We start from the raw sequence: 18,845 nt of genomic DNA, 5'->3' as shown, positions 1-18,845 counted from the left end.
GTGGAATCAAGTTAAAGGTTTAATATGTATCACAGTTTTTAAAATTGGCACACATGGAAACAGCAGTGAACATGTAAAAAATTAACATGAAACCAGGACACTATTTTTAAAAATCTTTAGAAAAACAACCATAGCTGTGGTTTCTGTAGAGGCACACCAATAGTATGCTTCATCAGTCACTTATTTTAGATACCTGCTTAAAATGAGATTAAATCATACCTATTTCTCTTCATTGATTATAAAAGAAATCTAGAGTGACTAACTCAGAAATATGTGTCTGTGTTCAGTCAGATTAATTGTATCCTTATGCTCTGAAATGGCCCTTAGAAGAATGATATTTGGTGTGTAGTGTAAAATGAAACCTGTCAATGTATAAGAAATGTTGTGCTGCAAGCGTGGATTTCCCAAGTCCATATGAGCCCAGAGTACTGTAAAATGATGTGAAGAGAATGACAGAAACTACAACTACCTTATTGATATCTGCCAACACCTGAGATAAAAACTAAGCAAGACAATCAACCAAGATATCTGAATTTGAATCCATAAGAGAAATACACCTAGTCCTTTACTTGCTTGATATTTAATCTAGAACCTGTTAACATGTACAATATTGGTTAACTGAACTTGCTACATTTAACAAAAATCTCTGTTGCAGATTACTTAGTTATAGAAAATCCATCAAGTAAGTTTATTAAAGATTTTTATGTTGTGTTCATTGGTGAGTCTCAATGTGTGGTTCCCTCTTCCATGTTTATTAGAAAAAAACTCCAAGCTGCGTATAAATCATAAAAGCATGACTAATTGCATGGTAACTGGAGAAATGCGTTCTCTCTCTCTGGGGTGAAGCCTGCATGTCTGTGTTTTAGCTTGGGAAGTAATACAGGGATATTTAAACTCCTCACGATTTAAAAACCATGTCATTATGAGAATGAGGTCATTGCAATATTTTATATGTCTAAAACCTTGCAATGTATAAAATGTTTTCTGTGCAACAAAGACTTATGTAGTTTAGAATGCAATGATAACTTTACAAATTTACTTTAATGTCAAAACTTCACCTTGAAATGCTGTTACCTACAAAAACAATCATATGCTACAGGACTGTTAACATTAGCAACATAAAAAATTTTGTGAGGGGGAACAACAAGGAGAAAAAGTGTTTCTATTTTAAGTGACCAAAAGGAAATCAAATAAACACGCTGTAAGCAATTTATAATTTTCTGCTCGTAAGTATCAGTTTCTATTGAACTGAAAGACTTTCTTTATTAATAAATTGCAGGTAATAAAAAGAAGGACAAAGACATTCCCTATAGGTTTCTAAATCTTCTGTCATTACTTTCAGGCCAATAAGCAAGAAATCCTTCCTACAGCATGTTGAAGAGCTTTGTACAAACAACAACCTAAAGTTTCAGGAAGAATTTTCGGTATGTTGCTAGCAGTTGTCACAACATGACAAGACCTTCAGTCGTTTCATGTGTCACATTTCATGTCCATTTTAAGCAGACAAGGCTGTGAAGGACTCTGGCCTTGATAATCAATACCCAATTACCAGGTTGATTGTTTAGAAAGTAATATTACACTGATTTGAATTCTGCTGTCTATACCGCAACCTTGTCAGAATTATCCACCTTAGTGTCAGCAAAAGATGATCTTCTTTAGACTTCAGCCTTGGTAAGAACACCATATTTGTGCTTTTATGTGTATAGTGATGCATATATAGTTTGCCTAAGAACAGATTATTCAGAGTTTTCTAGCATACATACAGGTATATTTAACTGCTATAAATATGTTCGTCTCTCTGAGTGATGGTGACTCCAAAAACACAGTTAGTGTTTATTCTATGACATTTTCAGACCCGAGTCATACTGCTATGAAACTCAGAAATGTTTTTCTTTCATAGATTTCAGTGCAGAAAATAAAAAGTTTGGTCATGATACTTTGCTTTTTGTTCGTCTTACAAATAATGTCATCCTTGTTATACTCTTGAGAATAGTTTCCATGTGAATAGCCTTCATCTCTTTATATGAGCAGATGAACACAGCAAGTCTGCCTTTCTTTCTGAAAAGAGCCTTGGTTTCAAAATATACATTACAGATAATATAATGCATATATAGTTTCAAATTTATATCTCAAAGTTTTCACTATTTTCATTAAGTCATATTTTACGGCTATCATATTTTTTTCTAACAGTATATTCTCGTTATTTCAGATTCTTTATTATCATTATGTTTCTAACACACACAGTGTTATTTGCCCTCCCAAAAATAATTTGTCAGTGTCCAGTGAGTTTATTATTTTGGATTTTAAAATTTATCATTAATTGCTTACTATTTGGATTTACAAAAATGAAGACTTAACAATTGGCATTTCTTCTGCTCGATTATAATATTTCAGTTTATGTGGGAACACTAACAAAAGTGTTTAAAGATTAATGGTATTTCCTACAGCTTTTTTGTTATGCTCATTAGGTAAAATTGGTCTGGATTTAATAATAAAAATCACCATAAAATTCTCTGAGCAAGAAAGTAAGAACTTTTTTTTTTTCTGAAAGCAGAAGTGTTATTTCACTTGAACAAGAATGATTATAGTTACACTATGCATGACTGAACAGATGAAAGGTTTTACTAGCAATAATGTTTTCACATATTAACATTCATTACTGGAAAGTTTCTAGTATTACTTTCTTTAGGTGTGACTCACAGTGAGTAAGCCTTATGGCATTGTAATGCCTTAAATCTTAAACGATAATGTTTTATCAAATCAAAATCTTTGTATTCCATTTAAAATTTAGATAAATATAAGAAACTGAGGCCTCATTCAGTAAGTTATAGAGTCAACTTATAATAAATGGGTTTATTATGCCATTTAGACTTCCAGTAGTTTTTCTCTCTGAGCTTCAGCTTCCATGTTTCAGAGTGTAGTGAAATCTTTCTAGATGACTTGTCCAAGGGCAGGCAAAATTTCCAACTGGGTTCAGTCCGCGATTCAGAATGCATCTATAGTATTTGCAGCACGTCTTAACAGATGAATAATAGGATTGACAGCGCACTTGAAACGACATCAGAAATGACAATGCTCAGAAACAGGCAATGCACACAACAAACAATCAGTCCTCATGATCTGCATTGTTTCTATCCACAAAAAACATGGTTTTGAGTTTTCCAGCATAAATTTAGCTCTTTCCATTTCACTTAGTCTTGGAATCCAGGGACATTTCTGGTTTCGTCTAATCTGCTGGACTGACCAAGCTGCTGTACCAGAAGATCTCTAGCGTTCAATCTCAATAACATGGGAACAGGACCTTTGTGTAAACATGATGAGAAGAGAATCAAGACCTCAGAATGAATCTGGATCCATGCCTTGTCAGAAAAGACAAGTTTAAAGAAACCATAGGGAACCAAAGTAACTGATGATGGGCACCACCCAGCTGCTATTCAAACTTTCAGCTTTCCAGCTGATTCATGTGGCTCTCAATACCTTTGAGAAATTAAGCTTTTCTAGTAACTGGCAAATTACTGAAACAGAAATGCTTATATAATTGTTTTATGATGAGTTCTGTTCATGAATAAAAAAGTGAAATACCTCCAAATATATGACACCAGAGTGTCATAAAAGTACTACAGTAAACAAAATGCAAATTAATTATTTCAAAGTTTTCTGAGTCTGCAAAGAAATATGATTTCTGTGACAAGTTGTTATTGAATTTGGAAACCCAAATAGTCTTTCCCCTATTCTGAAAATAATAATTTAGACTGAAATCCATATTGATGCAGACAATTGGTATGAGGCATTTGAGCACTTGTTCAGATATGAAAGCCTCATTATGAAAATAACATAATCTGCTTCTCTATTTTCTCTCTACTACAAAATGCTGTCCAGCAATGCTACTTCTGTACTAATTAACTGAAAAGCTAGGACTTAGAGGAGTGAGGCAAATGAGGCAAGTTAAAGTTCACATGATATGGAATTCCATGGCCCAAAACACCTGCAAAATGCCATAGGCATTTTGTATATGTCCTTCCTTCATGCAAAATTCAATGACAAAAATTATGTGTAAGAATTTCAGCTTTCTGAATAAGAGGAATTTTAACATCTCCACCCTTAGCTGTGTTTTACAGATATGGCTGACAAAATACTTGAATTAGCAATGAAAAAAAAAAACAAACCAGAATAAAACTCTCCTGGTTTTCCATTTTTCATTACCTCTCTCATTTATTTATTTGCCAATAGTTTATTTACTAGTAATTAAAATTTTTATAAAAGACAAACTGTCTCAAATACCTGAGAAAAACCACTTGAAAACAATTAACATTGAACCTGATAGTAATGCTATCTGCCCCACTTTTGGAAGAAGCCCATACAGAGAGTAACCTTTTATATTAGAAGACAAATTTGAAAGGGATTTTGAAGGGGTTACTTAATACAAGCAGCAAAATTTTCTGTTGTGCTCATTTAAAGCAATCTTCTCCAAATCCAATTTCTTAACTTATATCTTAGATGGATGTTGAAACAGGCTTCCATATAATATTTGTCAAACAAAGGGAAAAATGTATTGCAGCTAATGACATATTTGAAATCCTGGCTTTTCTGGGTTTTCTATTCCCCTAACACCACTATGAGAGCATCACATCAGTACAGTTTCTCCATTAACAAGTTATGAGGTTGTCTCCACTGTTTTAATCAATTTGGGAAATTATACCTATTTATGCACACAAATGTACCCATCAAATGAGTTCTTCAATATGAATGATTTATCCAACTCTGTCCTTCCAAATAGAACTAATCACCAGTTATGAAACTGCAGTACAATCCAAAATAACTCTTCCTACCTGTTTCGCAAACAGTCCTATGAACAATAGATAATTGCCAGTTGTCTCAAGTTAATTAAATTTTCATCAGTTCTCATGCTGTAGCAAGAACTGTCCCAACCACAGGAGTCAGGAAAAGGCATTATTTAGACTAAGGCTGAGTCAGCAGAGCAAGGTAACCAAGCATGTGACTTCATGAAAAAAAAACAGAAAAGAACTACAAAAGGTGATAGACTGACTTTATCCAGGCTTGTAAAGGTGAAAGTTCATGTAAGCTTTAATTGTTCATCTTGACAACATTGTCTGCAGTGCTTTGTCTAACACTGCTGGTGTAACTGGTGTTGACAGTGAAGGTAGAATGCTCCGTAATGCTTCCAGTTGTTCCTAGAAATGCACTCTGTTACTATAGAATTTTTCCTCTTACTGGATGATTGTGCCATATTTTAAATTCACTTAAGGGCAAAAGTTTTCCAACAAACACTTATTCCTCTACAGGAACTTCCCAAGTTTCTTGAAGACCTTGCTTCAACTGATGCTGATCTACCTTGGAACAGGTCTAAGAATCGTTTCCCAAACATAAAGCCATGTATGTGAGTCTACTGATCAACTTCCCCATTTTGCTCTTTACTTTCAATAGTGCAGTATGTATTTGGAATGCAAGTGGTTTTTTGTTTGATCTGCTGCTGAAATGGCAGTTCAATCATGTCCACATTATGAAATAATTTTCTGTCAAGTAATATATCTTTTCTTTGTGTTTTTTTAAAGACAGTTTTATTTGCAAGTAGCTTTAAACTTGCTCTCACAAGCTTTAATATGCAGGTGCAAGAAACTGTAGCCTGAATAGTTTCTTAGCTTTGTAATTTAAGCCATGTAGCAAACTTCCTACCATTCTTGCTTGCTTGGATTTTTTTCCCCTTTAGTAAGAAGTAATTTTTTTAAACATATAAAATCCACGTTTGTGCATTTAGCCATTTCAGGGGCCTGGGTATGCTTTCTTGTGGATATGTGTACTTGTGCTACAAAGGTTCCACAGAAGATCAGAGTGACCGTATGATAACTTATAAGCCCAGGCTAGATATTATCACAGGAGACAGGAGTCTGTCTTTCTATACTCAACACTGCTTCATTTTTCAGCTAATAAGACAAGAAATGTCATTATTATTTTAGGCATTAGCTGTGATGTGAGATGGAGTGCATGGCATTCCTTGGTTAATAATGCTACATTCTGTGCTATTAACTTTTCAGAGCAGCTGTTCCTGCTACCTACTGCCTTGTTCAAGACAATGCTCTAAGTTACAGTCATAAAAAATTTCTATTCATGACACACAATGGAATACAGACAAGATTCATGAATCTTTAACTTTTTATTCTAATTTGTTTTTAACTAAGTTGAGGATCAAACATGAAAATTTTGGTATTTCATATATGACATGTTTCTGCGTATGTACCATGGGACCAAATCAGAAACCCTCAGTTTGTTTTTTTTTAATAACGAGTTTACCTTATGTGAAATAAATAAAATTATGTAAAAATGCCAGGATCTGGCTCAAATCTGTGACCTGGGCAGCAAGTACATAGAAAAAACTGTCGGATCCCTGCCTCTGCTGTCTGATTCACACAGAAGTTGTGTGTGCTAGAACAACATGGCTCTTAGTACACAGGCTACCTTTAGGCAGAGAATACTCCCACACATACATCACATCAAAGATTTTGGCACACTGACCATTTAAATTAAGAAGTATTATGTAAAACGTGCCTGGAACATTAAAGAATGACAATACAGTAATGGAAATAGGTTGAATTACCTTTGTAATTAGTGTTCTGCTATGTCAAATATTGTCATATCAGCAACAATAACAGTATTTTTTATTTATTAGCATTCCAGAAACACTTATTATTACATATTTCTACGTTTTTTGAGCAAATCTTTTGTTTAACTAGACTTTATTTCCATGATAGATAATAACAACAGAGTAAAACTGATGCCTGATGCTGGTATTCCTGGATCTGACTACATTAATGCCAGCTACGTGTCTGTAAGTAGAAAGTCTCTCACATTTTTAATATCTTTGTTTTCTGGTAGAAGAGAGAGTCAAAAAATAACTTGCAAGAAGAACAGAATTCTAATTTTTCTTTCATTTACTACCGCCACTGTTGCCATGGCATTTTTCAAGTGACTTCTGTGGCATTGAGCATGACTAGTTAAAAATACACATTATTGTATTTTCATTGCTAAGCAATGATTTCCAGTAAGAATCAAAACTGTGTCCAGCAAATTGCTTTTTATAAATTGTCTCATACCATTATCATTAGACAATAGTGAAACTCCCACAGAGGTCAATTGTTTAGACAGGTGTTATTTGATCTCTTGATTCAGGAGTTAGAGTTGTTTTATATGAACAGGACAGTGTAAAGATAAACTGAAAACTTTTACAGAAATGGCTTGTAGTTTTGGCATGGCCCTTATGGAGGAAAATGTAAATAGACTTCTTGAGGAAGAAACTAATACTGTATTTCTCATCCTCAGCTTTCTTCCTAGACTTTTCATTTTCTTATTATGTACTCAGTAAATTCTTTATCTATATTTTTACCTGATTTTTTGTCCCATTGAAGCTCAAAGTGTGAATTATAATTGTGCATTTAATTTCTTTTAGCAGTGGCTGGTGATCTCACATGAGGTCAAGACTTGATTTGCATTACACATTTTTCAAACACATAGCAAGATGTGCAGACTGTAGTCTAAACTGATGACACAATGGCAAGTAGAAATAGTTATTTCCAGGTAAATGAAAGACATTCACAGAGAACAAGCAATAGAGCTGAGAGCATCTTCCTTTCTCATTAGAAAATGCTGTTTATTCCCTTTATATGGAATATCTTTGTTCTGACAGTTAGCAGATAGGAAGAATCATGCCACTTTATGCTGGGACTATACACAGAAAAACTGAGAAGGCATACGGACAACTTGGAGCATGGTCTAGTCTTTACCCTTTCTATCACTACCTGACACGTCATGTCTTATGCAGGGAACATGAACAGCAACTTCCAAAAAGCTGCAGCAAAAGCCAGTTACAGAGAGTGTTCCCTGCTGAGATCTTTTACTGCATACAGGCATCTCATTTTGGGACACCATTCATCAGTGAATAGACAACTCTGGTGTTACCATTTCTCAAGGCTAAAGCTTTGCCCTTTAAATGCTCTCCGTATTTCTAGATGATTAAATATATAAATGCATATAGCTGAACCTCTGCAATACTGGTATGTATGTATTTACATACCTAATTATCTAGGTGTATATGCATATGCACGCAGGATTACTCTAGAGGAGAAAAGACAACACAGAAAGAATTGTGCCTTGCAGAATATATCTCCTAAGGAGTCTTTCTGCTGTGCCTTTTGCAACCGGACGTGTCTATCTCGTATTGGCCTTTTTAGCCACCAACACACTTGTAACAAACGTGGGTAAAGCCCTTCCCAAATCTTCATTCACGAAGCCCAGCCATGATATACATATGTACAAATATAAAGAGAGGACAGGAGAAGTCTTGTATATAGTTTTAACAAATGGGAACTCTGCTGCTACTTTTATTTTCATTGGTTAAACAAGAAAAAGTCAGTAACTGAACTGTGAGCTTTGCATCCCTGAATCATTTCTCACCTCACTCTCAAATTGGGGAGGATTAACATAGTTTCCCATTTCCACCTGTTCTTTATATTATAGATGGAGTAAGTAACAGGCAGCTGTGAATTATAGGGCTATAATTCCAATAAGGAGCTTTGATGGTGCTATAAACCACTGTTGTCAGTTGTTTTGAGCAATAAGCAGAACTCTGTGATATTATAAACTGTTAGTACTACAGTATAAATTTATTGTTATTATTGTTATTATTTTACTTTCTGTAATACATAATAGTTCCTCTATGTATGCTTTGTTTCTTTGAGGAAACAGATCCTAGTGAAACCACATACTGACAGCACTTGCACAGATTTTTTTTCAACAGACTTCCTCCCAAGTTTTACATCAATTTAAAAATGAATTAAACAGTAGAAGATAACACCAAAATAAAAGTCAATGTCTACAGTAGGTTTCTTGAATACCTTTTATCAGAGATCATTTCTTTGAGTAAGCTCCAGCCCTAAGTTATAGCAGATCCCTGATGAGCACAAGAACAAGGTCATCAGTGGGGTATATCTTGCACTAGCTCTCAGACTGCTCCTTAGTTGTTTCCCTGGTTCCACTGCTCCTTAGCACTATGTTGGCCACCTCTTGACATAGTTCTTGGTGGACTCTGCCTAGATCTGCAGGAAGGCTAGTGTGAAGGCTTAGATACTTTTAAATGGGAACTGATGACCTGATATCCCTGCTAAATGCATTTCTATTAGCATGGCATTCCCCTATGTCTGACTAGGTTTTAGCCTTAGGCATGACAGATACAGGCACAACTATGAGTCACATGCAAGCTCCTTTTTTTCTTTGCCAACAATTATGTGTAAAATGTTTTCTTTTTCTTAGGGTTATTTATGCCCAAATGAGTTTATTGCAACTCAGGGACCATTACCAGGAACAGTGGGCGATTTCTGGAGAATGGTGTGGGAGACAAGAGCTAAAACACTTGTGATGCTTACACAATGTTTTGAAAAAGGACGTGTAAGTTACCAGTGTACCAATTAAAAGCATTTGATATAAGTGGAAATTCTGTATGTAGTTTCTGTCAAGATTATAATGCAATAATGTTAATTAATTAGTAATCATCTCCCTGCAGATAAGATGTCATCAATACTGGCCAGAAGATAATAAACCAGTGACTGTGTTTGGGGATATAGTGATTACTAAATTGATGGAAGATATTCAAATAGACTGGACCATCAGAGATCTAAAAATTGAAAGGGTAAGCCAGAACTGGAAGTTGATTTTATAAAATCCATCCAACACCCCAAAGAATATCAGATGTGCTCCATCCCACCCAACTACCCCCTCAGTATTCTTCTTTTAATCTTTTAATGCATATACGCTGTACTACCTGATTGTCCTGCACTTTGTTCTCATTCATGTTTTATTTTCTGAGAATTTCTGTCACAAAGAGGTCAGATATCTTTCTGACAAGCTTTGAAGGGCCTATCAGGGTTACTGAAACTCTGATATGGTGGATTTCTACTTGGGCACCTCAATTGTCTCTTCTAGAAAGGAATAATCCTAACCATTCTGGAATCAGACAAATCCCTTTGAATATATCCCTCTCAGATTAAAGGGAAAGATTCTCTGGTGCAGCTATTTTGCATTGTACCACCAGCTGTTTTGGCCTCCACCCCCAGGAGATGCACCCAATATAAATGAGAATTCATCAGTATTACTCCCACTCTGTGCTGGGAAGTGAGAGTAGGGCTACAGCGTAGATCCACGACTATAGTTCCCACTCTTTGGGAAAATTACTACCCAGTATTAAGTCAGAGCAACAGGTAGGCTCAGTAACAGTCTGGGAATAATGACCCAAGATTAAGTTAGCCTTTTTATGCACCCCCAACCTTGATCTGTGTTGTACATAGTGCAGCCAGATCCTAAGAACTGAACTTGGCTATCCAAATGCATGTATTAGCATTCTGTGGCATGTGCATGTGACAAAAGGCACATAGGGGTTAAGGGATTGTCTCAGTGGTCACCCAATAAGGATATATTGTGCACATAGCACAGGGCAATTGAACATTTAAAAATGATTGGGAGAAGCTAAATCTTTTTTCAGCTAAAATAGAACATAGAGTAAACAAGACTAGAAAAGGGACTATTAAGAGTAAAAGTGCATGCCAGCAAAATGTGAAGTCACCTGTGTTAACCAGGGAGAGGCTGAGAAGATAATCTGAGTTGACTAGGTGATCCATTTACTACAGGTGAACTACCCTGCACAAGTTATGCCCTTTACAAGCATGTCATTAAATGTGCCATATTTCTGGTTTTAAGATTGTACTTCATATTCCCTTCACAAATGGGTGGATTCTTCATGATCTTCCACTGAAGGTAAAAAGCATATGTGAGGCAAATAACCCAAAATTATTGCCATATTGCATCTCTTTAATTTTTATGTTGATCAATTAAAAAAAAGCATAGACATGAAGTAGTTTCTACACATAATTACTCACAGTTGTTCAGTGTTTCTTGCAATATGAAAGGAGCAAGTGATTGATTCAAAAGAAATTTAAAAAAAATAGGAACTGGCTCATTACACAACAGTTTATTAAACTGTGTTACTCCTTGCTGCAGGATATTGTGAATGCTAAAAACTTAGAGGGCTTCAAAAAATTTTCATAATTTAGTAGAAGAAAATTCTGACAAGTACTATTAAATTTTGAGATACTGTCTCTGGCTAAATTCACAAGTCACAAACTATTAAGGATATTCTGGGTAACTATAAACACATTGTTGTAGTCTTTTATAACGTTCCTTAATATTTTTCCTTAACCACTGTTGGAAACAGGATATTGATCTTGACAGGCCTTTGGCATAATCCTGTTTGTTCATTTTTACGTCCTTCATAAATGATTTAGATATCAGATCATAATCTGCTCTTTTCTTTAGGTTGCTCTTGCTGTTGCTCTGATTGAGAGGGCATCAAACACTTAGAAAATATATCGATGTTTACCAGTGTATGTGTGTTTGCCTTCACTACACCTGATCAGTCTTGGAGTGGTTGCTTTTTCCTAAACAAATTTCTCATTCCAGTTCACTAATCTTCTAAACGAGCCATAGAAATTTCAACCTTTAATCTAAAAATTAGATTGATATAGTGACTGAAGTCAAATGGAGGGTGACTGCCAAAGTCATTAACAGTTCCTGAAAGATGCACTTGATGCCATCTCAAAAAAACCCCACCTGCCATAAGTTCTGCACACAACAAATTATTCCTTCATGCCAGTACATCTTATAATTATTATGCTATTCTGACTATTTTTACATGAAATTTTTGAGAAGGCTATATGTAACTTACTGAACCTTCTGTAACATTTCTTCTGTAAAAATTACATTATTTTATATTTTTCAGCATGGAGACTGCATGATGGTGCGGCAGTGTAACTTTACTTCTTGGCCAGAACACGGAGTCCCTGAAACAACTGCACCCATTATCCATTTTGTAAAACTTATCCGTGCAAGTCGAGCACATGATAACACACCGATGGTGGTTCACTGCAGGTAAGCACATACACCAAATCATTGTTTAATGTCTTAGAATTTCAAGTGCATATTAATGTGCAGGGAAGTTGCCAGAAGAAAAACAATGAAGACTGAGTGCACAGATATGGTTCTAGTATGGACAGCAATGAAGTTTCTCTAGCAGTTCTTAGTCCTTTCTGAGAGGTAAAATGCCAAAGTATGTCTGTTCTTTCATTCATGGAAATCCACTGAGGTGATGTTAGTGAAATTATTGCTTCAACAATTACCATAAGGTACTCCTGGATTTATCTCTGTTTTTCTCTTTAACCATAAGAATAGGAATAGCAATGGCATGTGTTTATTTAAATTACTTCTATTATGATTAGAGCTCTTCTTAACAAACAAGTATTAAAAATGTATTTATAATGTACATGTCACATATCATAAGGAAGAAACTCTTTGGAAGCCACAGAGAATGACAAATAGGAATAAAGGTTTGCATAGGCCACATTTCAAACTCAATTGCCTATAAACAGATAAAATCTATATTTAGACTCTTAAATAAATGGTCTGGTGGTTAGAGGTGTTCAACTGTCATAGTTCCAATTGGTTTCAAACTCAACACCCTTAAACCACTATTTCAAAGAGTAAGTGTGTGTGGAAGGCTGTCTTAAGAAAGTGATGAGTGTGTCTGCATTTTTTGTGCAGGTTGGTGTTTCCTGCTGAATGAGTGGGCACACTCCAAAATAGCAATCTGAACTCAGATTTGATTCTTTGCCTCATTCTCACTTGATGTTTGGAAATATGCGAAAGAAAAGCTGGCTTTGGTGCCACAAATCTCTACCCTAACTACCCACTTTATCATGCATGGGAGTTCTTTTTATTTGTCCTCAGTGTCCTAAGGGTGCCACTCACAATGGGTGGTAAAGCCCCATTTATTAGGTATCGTCTTTGACAGACATTTGCCTATGCTGCAAGGGCCAGAGAGACTATTACAGGAGAGAACAACACACTCTTCATATTTTCAGAACACTGGCATTCTCTGGAATCCCTCTGCAATGAATCCTATCCTGTTTTCAGAACGCAGACATGTAAAGGGGCCACCATGGGCCAGATACTCCACCTGTGCTCAAATTCCTAATGTTTATAAAACTTCATTATGTGTTCTCATATCCAGAGAACTCATTTATTGCTTTCTGATCGTTAGTCTTGTAAGTTCAAGAGTTTTGCTATATATCTCCTGATTATCTGCAGTGATATACCCTTCATTTATTATACTGGTTGCAGAGAAGTCTGGTTGTGATTTTCAGAAAATCCTGTTCGTTATGAGGTCTTTAAATAAAACACTAGCTAGCAGCATGTCTTGCACACTTATCCTCCTTTTAGAAGTATTTCCTTTAAAATGTTTTGCTAGATCCCATGTAGTTTTGTGTCAAATACCAAAAGTATCTCAGAATCCAAGTGTGATTTCGCAAAATCGTATCACTTTTTTCTTTCCATTAGTGAGCTCTGGAAAACTCACACAAAAGCTGTAGAATCTTTTTTCCACTTAAACAGGTTTGGTTTAGTTATATTTCATTTGTCTGATGCAACCACTTTGTAAAATCAAAATCAGAACATGGCTCAAATCAAGATGGCTCAAGATTTCACTTTATTCCATTCAGCAAGGAGACACACACATCACAAAATGTAAATACTGAAAAAAGATTCAGGAGTTTTTTCAGAAGTTTTCTTTTCACAATAAACTTAATTTATCTAGAATATTCTATGAAAATATGAAAAACCTTAACATAAAGGCTTTATTTTATTTTGTGTATCATGTTTGCAGTGCTGGTGTTGGAAGAACAGGTGTTTATATTGCACTTGACCATTTAACCCAACACGTAAATGACCATGATTTTGTGGATATCTATGGACTTGTAGCTGAGCTAAGAAGTGAAAGAATGTGTATGGTACAGAATCTGGTAAGATTTATCTATTTTGTTTTCCTGTTGTTAAAAAGTTAATCATCTCATCTCCTGATCTACAAACAAGACTAGAAAGCTCATAATAATCAGCTCTATAAAACATTTTCTACCAAATCCTGCTTATATTCATTTCAAGAAATGTGCAGATATATGGTCTGTATCTATTTAAGTATATTTGGCCAGCAAGGTCTTGACAAGTGCTGAAAAGAGTGATATTTAGACTTTAGAACTTACATAAAAATTTCTCAGTATTTGAGAAACTTTATTTCAAGTTTTGGGTGAAGAACAGTTGTTTATATAAAATTGATTTGCTCATTCATTGACTTTATTTACTACTTAAATGTAAATTTTTTTGGTATGTATATGTGGCATAGTCCTCTAAACTTTTAAATATTCATTTACCACTGAATTCTTTATTGATTCCTTGATTCTGTTTCAATTGCATCAAATCAAATAGCACATATGGATAGATTTAAGCATAGACTTCAGTGTTCAAAATCAAGGCAATGGTGGGTTTGGGGTCTAAAAAAAGTACATTTCTGGCAGATTTATTCAGTATGGATATAAGTTTGTGATGAACTGCTGGTGAGGAAGACCTCTGCTATATCTGGAATTCTGAGTATATGTAAAGGAGTAATAGGAGAATTTAAAGCTGATCCTAAATGTCCAGTGGAACAGAAATTAGCTGTGTTTGCATAAGGCTTCTGGCACAAGTCTACTGCAGGCCAGATCTAACCCACGACCTGAAGCCTTTATGTCTACAGAACAACTCACTACCTTCTCAGTATGGATGGGTAGTTTCAGGATGAACCTCCTCATAACTGATGGATTTGAAGTGATTTTAATGTAAGGAGACTTGTTCCACGGGGAATGCAATTCTGCTATTCCATATCACAGCAGAATATATGAAAAATGTGTCAGAATATACAAAGCAGTTAACCTCTCTTCAATAACCACACCTCAGAACATTTTACGAGACCTCTCGGTGATACTCTGCCATGATATATCTTGTAAGGTGCAGTCTGATTACCATTTGCTTTAAATTTTTCTATTTGAAGTCTTGATGAAACTAAACAATTGTCAGGACTTTCTTGTGATGATGAATCCTGGGAATGCTTTTTGGTTGTTGTTTTACACTTTTGACTAGAAGCAGAATCGTCTGAAAATAAATCAAAGGCTAGAAGAAAATTTAATGGGAGCACTCCCAAAATAAAATATTTAAATGGTAAGATATTAGATAAGATCAATGTATGTTTTTAAAATATGCATAATTTTTGTATACCTCTTCATGTGCATATTTGGGCAGAGACTAGGAAAAGGTGTGCCAAAATGCTATACAAGATGATGGTGTCATAGTTCTGATTTCCTAACAGATCAAGTATCAATCTGTATGCTAGTTGCAAAAGTCTGAAACAGGTTGTTCTCTGTCCAGGTCATTTCTAGCTCATGTTTGCAAGACTACAAAAGTCAGATCAGCAACAAAACTTGCCCAAAGGGATCAATCTTGTAAAGTTTTATGTGGATTGCTATTCTGAGACTTCTGTTATAAAATACTGTTGAGTTGCCTATTAATCAGATTTTATGTGATCAGCACAGAAGATATAAAGAGAGGAGCAATTCCTTCCCAGAGCTCAGTTTAGAGATCCATCAGTCAAACTGTCTGTAAGATCTATGGGTAAAATAAGTAAAAACTGCTTGTTCTCAGACCTGTATTTTGCTTGTTTATAGCTTCAAAATAGTTTTTCTTTTGCCAACAGTCACGATCTGTTACTGTAGCCAATGGATGCAGAATAGTTAAGAATGCCATTGATTCTAACTGGGAAAATAACTTGTTACACATACATTGCCCAAGTAGCCTCTCCCCTGGCAAACCCAGAAAGATTTTCATTGCTACATCAGAGGCAGCTGTATGAATACAAGAGATTACAGAGCTTTCAGAGTCCGCCTTCTGAACTGGAATAACTAATCTAAACTCCACCGAAACTTCAGACCTTCATTCCAGAAATCCATATTTGTCCAACAGACATGTTAAAGTTTATCTTGTTGCCAAGTACAAAGGCTAGTTTGTACAAAGTAATACCACGCTATTACTTTAGTAAGAAAGCTATTGAAAAGTGTAATGGTACTGTGTGCTTTAGGGGCTTATGAAGGACCGTTTTAATTACGCACAGCTCTGGAGCTGTGGGCATAAAACATATCTGTGTAAGCGATTTCTCTTATACATCTGAGACACTTGACTTGAAAACTGATGGCAGTTCTGAAACAAAATATCAATTATTGAGCAAAAAAATTACTTATTTTTACCTGGGCAAAAGTCAACAATAACAAAGTGATTTTGGTAGAGATATTCCAAATCTGTCTGGACAAGGTTCTGGGAAACATATTTTAGCTGACACAGCTTGAGCAGTGGGTAGTTGCACTAGATAATCTCAAGAGGCCTCTTCCAACCGGAACAAATCTCTGATACTGTGATCTGGCTGTTTTCTGCATCTACATATACAGTACTTCTCCTATGTGAAGATATGCTTAATCTATTTATTATATTTCTATCTATTTTCATTCCTTTATTTCATTCTTACATTGCCTTATTTTGTTCTTCTCTTTTCAGACTTTATGTTCTTGGAAGTGTCAAATTAACTTTAGTTGCCCATACTTTGCATTATAGTCTGTTAAAAATGTGGCTACAGTTCAAGAAGTATCACTAAAAATACTGTGGGTTTTTTTTCTCCTAGCAATGGTGCATGCTCCTAGAACATAAAAGTTTAGCCTTACTTGAACTTCTGCATTTGAGTGCACCCTGCTGGTTTTCTCTATGCCAGAAAGAGGGGAATTTTCTTATCTAAATATTACATTCATATGGTTCAGTTTCTTCAGTCTGAATCTAGTGGCAAAAAGTCTTTTCATAGAACGAACCTTCACAGAAGATTGTGGAATAGTTTATTAGTCTCTGTTATGGCTAGTGTAATTTCATATCTCTTACTGTGCATAAGGATTAATATGTTTTGACAAATTTTAAAGCATTATGCTTCATAATGAATGAAATCAGATCTGGCATATATGATATGGTTACTGAAGTACTGAGATTGCTGAGTTAAACTGCAGTAAAATGAGAATATCTAGATGTTATAAAAAAGTAAAAGACTTTATGGTATTAGAAGTACATTTTTCTTCTAATCAAGCATCTTTAAATTTACATCTTACAGGCACAATATATATTTTTGCATCAATGTGTATTGGATCTGTTGACAAGCAAGGGAAGTAGTCAGCCCATATGTTTTGTAAATTATTCAGCACTGCAAAAGATGGACTCTCTGGATGCCATGGAAGGTAAGGAGATACAAACTGTCTCAAAATCATTTTTTCATAGACTTTTCCAGATTAAGAAGCAGGAAAAAAGTACTTTGACATCCATTTTTTGGCTTCAAAAATGTAAATTTCTAATATTTTCTGCTCTTTAGTCTTCCTCATAGTAATAGCCATTGCTTAATCTTTCCACTTCTTTTTCCCTGCAAGATCTTTTAAATTCAGCCAAAAATAGTTATCTGCCCTTAGTTACTACTTGTTTACAACGTAGGTTAATATAACATATCTGTTTCTTTCGCAGGTGATGTGGAGCTTGAATGGGAAGAAACTACCATGTAAATACTAAGAATAAACATGAAAGAAAATGAGATTTTGAAAGTTAGTCATACTTTTCTAAGCACAGGGGCCAAAGTGAATTCCCCTATTTTGATGATTAAAGCAAACATAGATGATCAAAGCATCTTCTCTTCTATCAATGTGCCTTCATAAGTTGAAGAATTTTATTCAGAACACTGAGCAATAATGATCTGGAGTACTTTTGCACAGACTGCACTTCTGGTGTTATATGAATAGTGCACCCAGAATGTATAAAGTGTGTTTGAACATATTACTTTTTTTCTGATTATCTTTGTAAAAGAAAAACGAGCCAAATAAGATGTAAAAATATCATATTCCCATTGAACTTTTTTTGGTGTGAATTTGATGTGTTCTGCATGTTTTGGTTTTAAGTAAAAACTACAGTTTCTTGAATCATTCTTGCTAGATTGGCTTCAGTGTTGTCAGCTCTTGCAGATTAATTCCAATACCATCATAATGATCTTTACATAACTGTATGCTCTGGTGTTTTGAATATTTTTTTTACAAGTGGTAGCATATCAGCTCATGATCCTGAACAGCTGAAGAGTCACCTTCTGACATGGAAAGGATTATTCAACTCTTGCACAGCACACAGTAGCTCTTCAGGGACACTTGGGGCTATTTAAGCTATTTAATAATCAGCAGGTTGTTTTTTTTAATATATAATGGTGATTGCATATGTTCAATGCAGAAGAAAGTATTTAACATTCCTGCTACTTTTTCAAACAGATAAAATAAAGTAAAACTATAAATCTATTATCTATTACAAAGAATTTTATATTGACTTACGTAAAAGAATGTTTAGAATTCATTCACATTTCTTGAATATAATGCTATTCAGTATTTCAAAAGATTTTTCAAAATGTAATGTCAAGATATTTTTTGACAGTGTTGTCAAGTAAAAATGTTCTTGCTCCTTCCTCAGGCTTGGCATCACTGCAGACACTGAAAATTATGGGAGCTAATATTTGGAGATTTAATAAAAGGAAACATCTTCCACTTCCACTAATGATGGTGATGATTATGATTATTATTATTATTTATTATTATTATTGGAAGGAGATCTGAAACAGGAATGAGAGAAGTGGGAAGCTCTTATCAGAGAAGCAGAGCAAAAATATGGAGAGTAGGAAGACTAGAGAGATAATTAAACTGTGTGCCCTAGTTTTGCATGGAAGCGACAATATTCAATTGATATTAGTGGGGGGAAGGGTTGATTGCTAAGTTTTTCTCTGTGTAAAGAAATGTATCATCATTCTGAATAACACT

General features: G+C 35.0%; 1 protein-coding gene across 4 annotated transcripts in view; it reads left to right on the top strand.

Annotated features, from left to right (window-relative positions):
* The window catches only part of PTPRQ (protein tyrosine phosphatase, receptor type Q), a 118,530-nt gene extending 100,561 nt beyond the window's left edge, over positions 1 to 17,969 (top strand). For 2 of the 4 annotated variants that reach the window (XM_027665740.1, XM_027665731.1), the window contains 9 exons: positions 1,343 to 1,424; positions 5,304 to 5,394; positions 6,768 to 6,844; positions 9,322 to 9,456; positions 9,572 to 9,697; positions 11,840 to 11,988; positions 13,778 to 13,913; positions 17,120 to 17,243; positions 17,521 to 17,969. In XM_027665740.1, coding sequence (XP_027521541.1) covers positions 1,343 to 1,424; positions 5,304 to 5,394; positions 6,768 to 6,844; positions 9,322 to 9,456; positions 9,572 to 9,697; positions 11,840 to 11,988; positions 13,778 to 13,913; positions 17,120 to 17,243; positions 17,521 to 17,558 — 958 coding nt within the window. In that variant the 3' untranslated portion in view covers positions 17,559 to 17,969. Of the gene's footprint in view, positions 1 to 655; positions 683 to 1,342; positions 1,425 to 5,303; positions 5,395 to 6,767; positions 6,845 to 9,321; positions 9,457 to 9,571; positions 9,698 to 11,839; positions 11,989 to 13,777; positions 13,914 to 17,119; positions 17,244 to 17,520 lie in introns of those variants that run through there. The other 2 variants (XM_027665760.1, XR_003531319.1) reach the window with 2 other exon arrangements.
* The last annotated feature ends 876 nt before the right edge of the window (positions 17,970 to 18,845 follow it).

The sequence above is a fragment of the Corapipo altera genome, unplaced genomic scaffold (assembly GCF_003945725.1).
Source record: "Corapipo altera isolate COAL_440 unplaced genomic scaffold, ASM394572v1 1, whole genome shotgun sequence".
In the NCBI taxonomy this organism is placed as follows: Eukaryota; Metazoa; Chordata; class Aves; order Passeriformes; family Pipridae; genus Corapipo; species Corapipo altera.
Note: the sequence above shows the minus strand (reverse complement) of the source record. Positions and strands in the feature narration are given on the sequence as shown.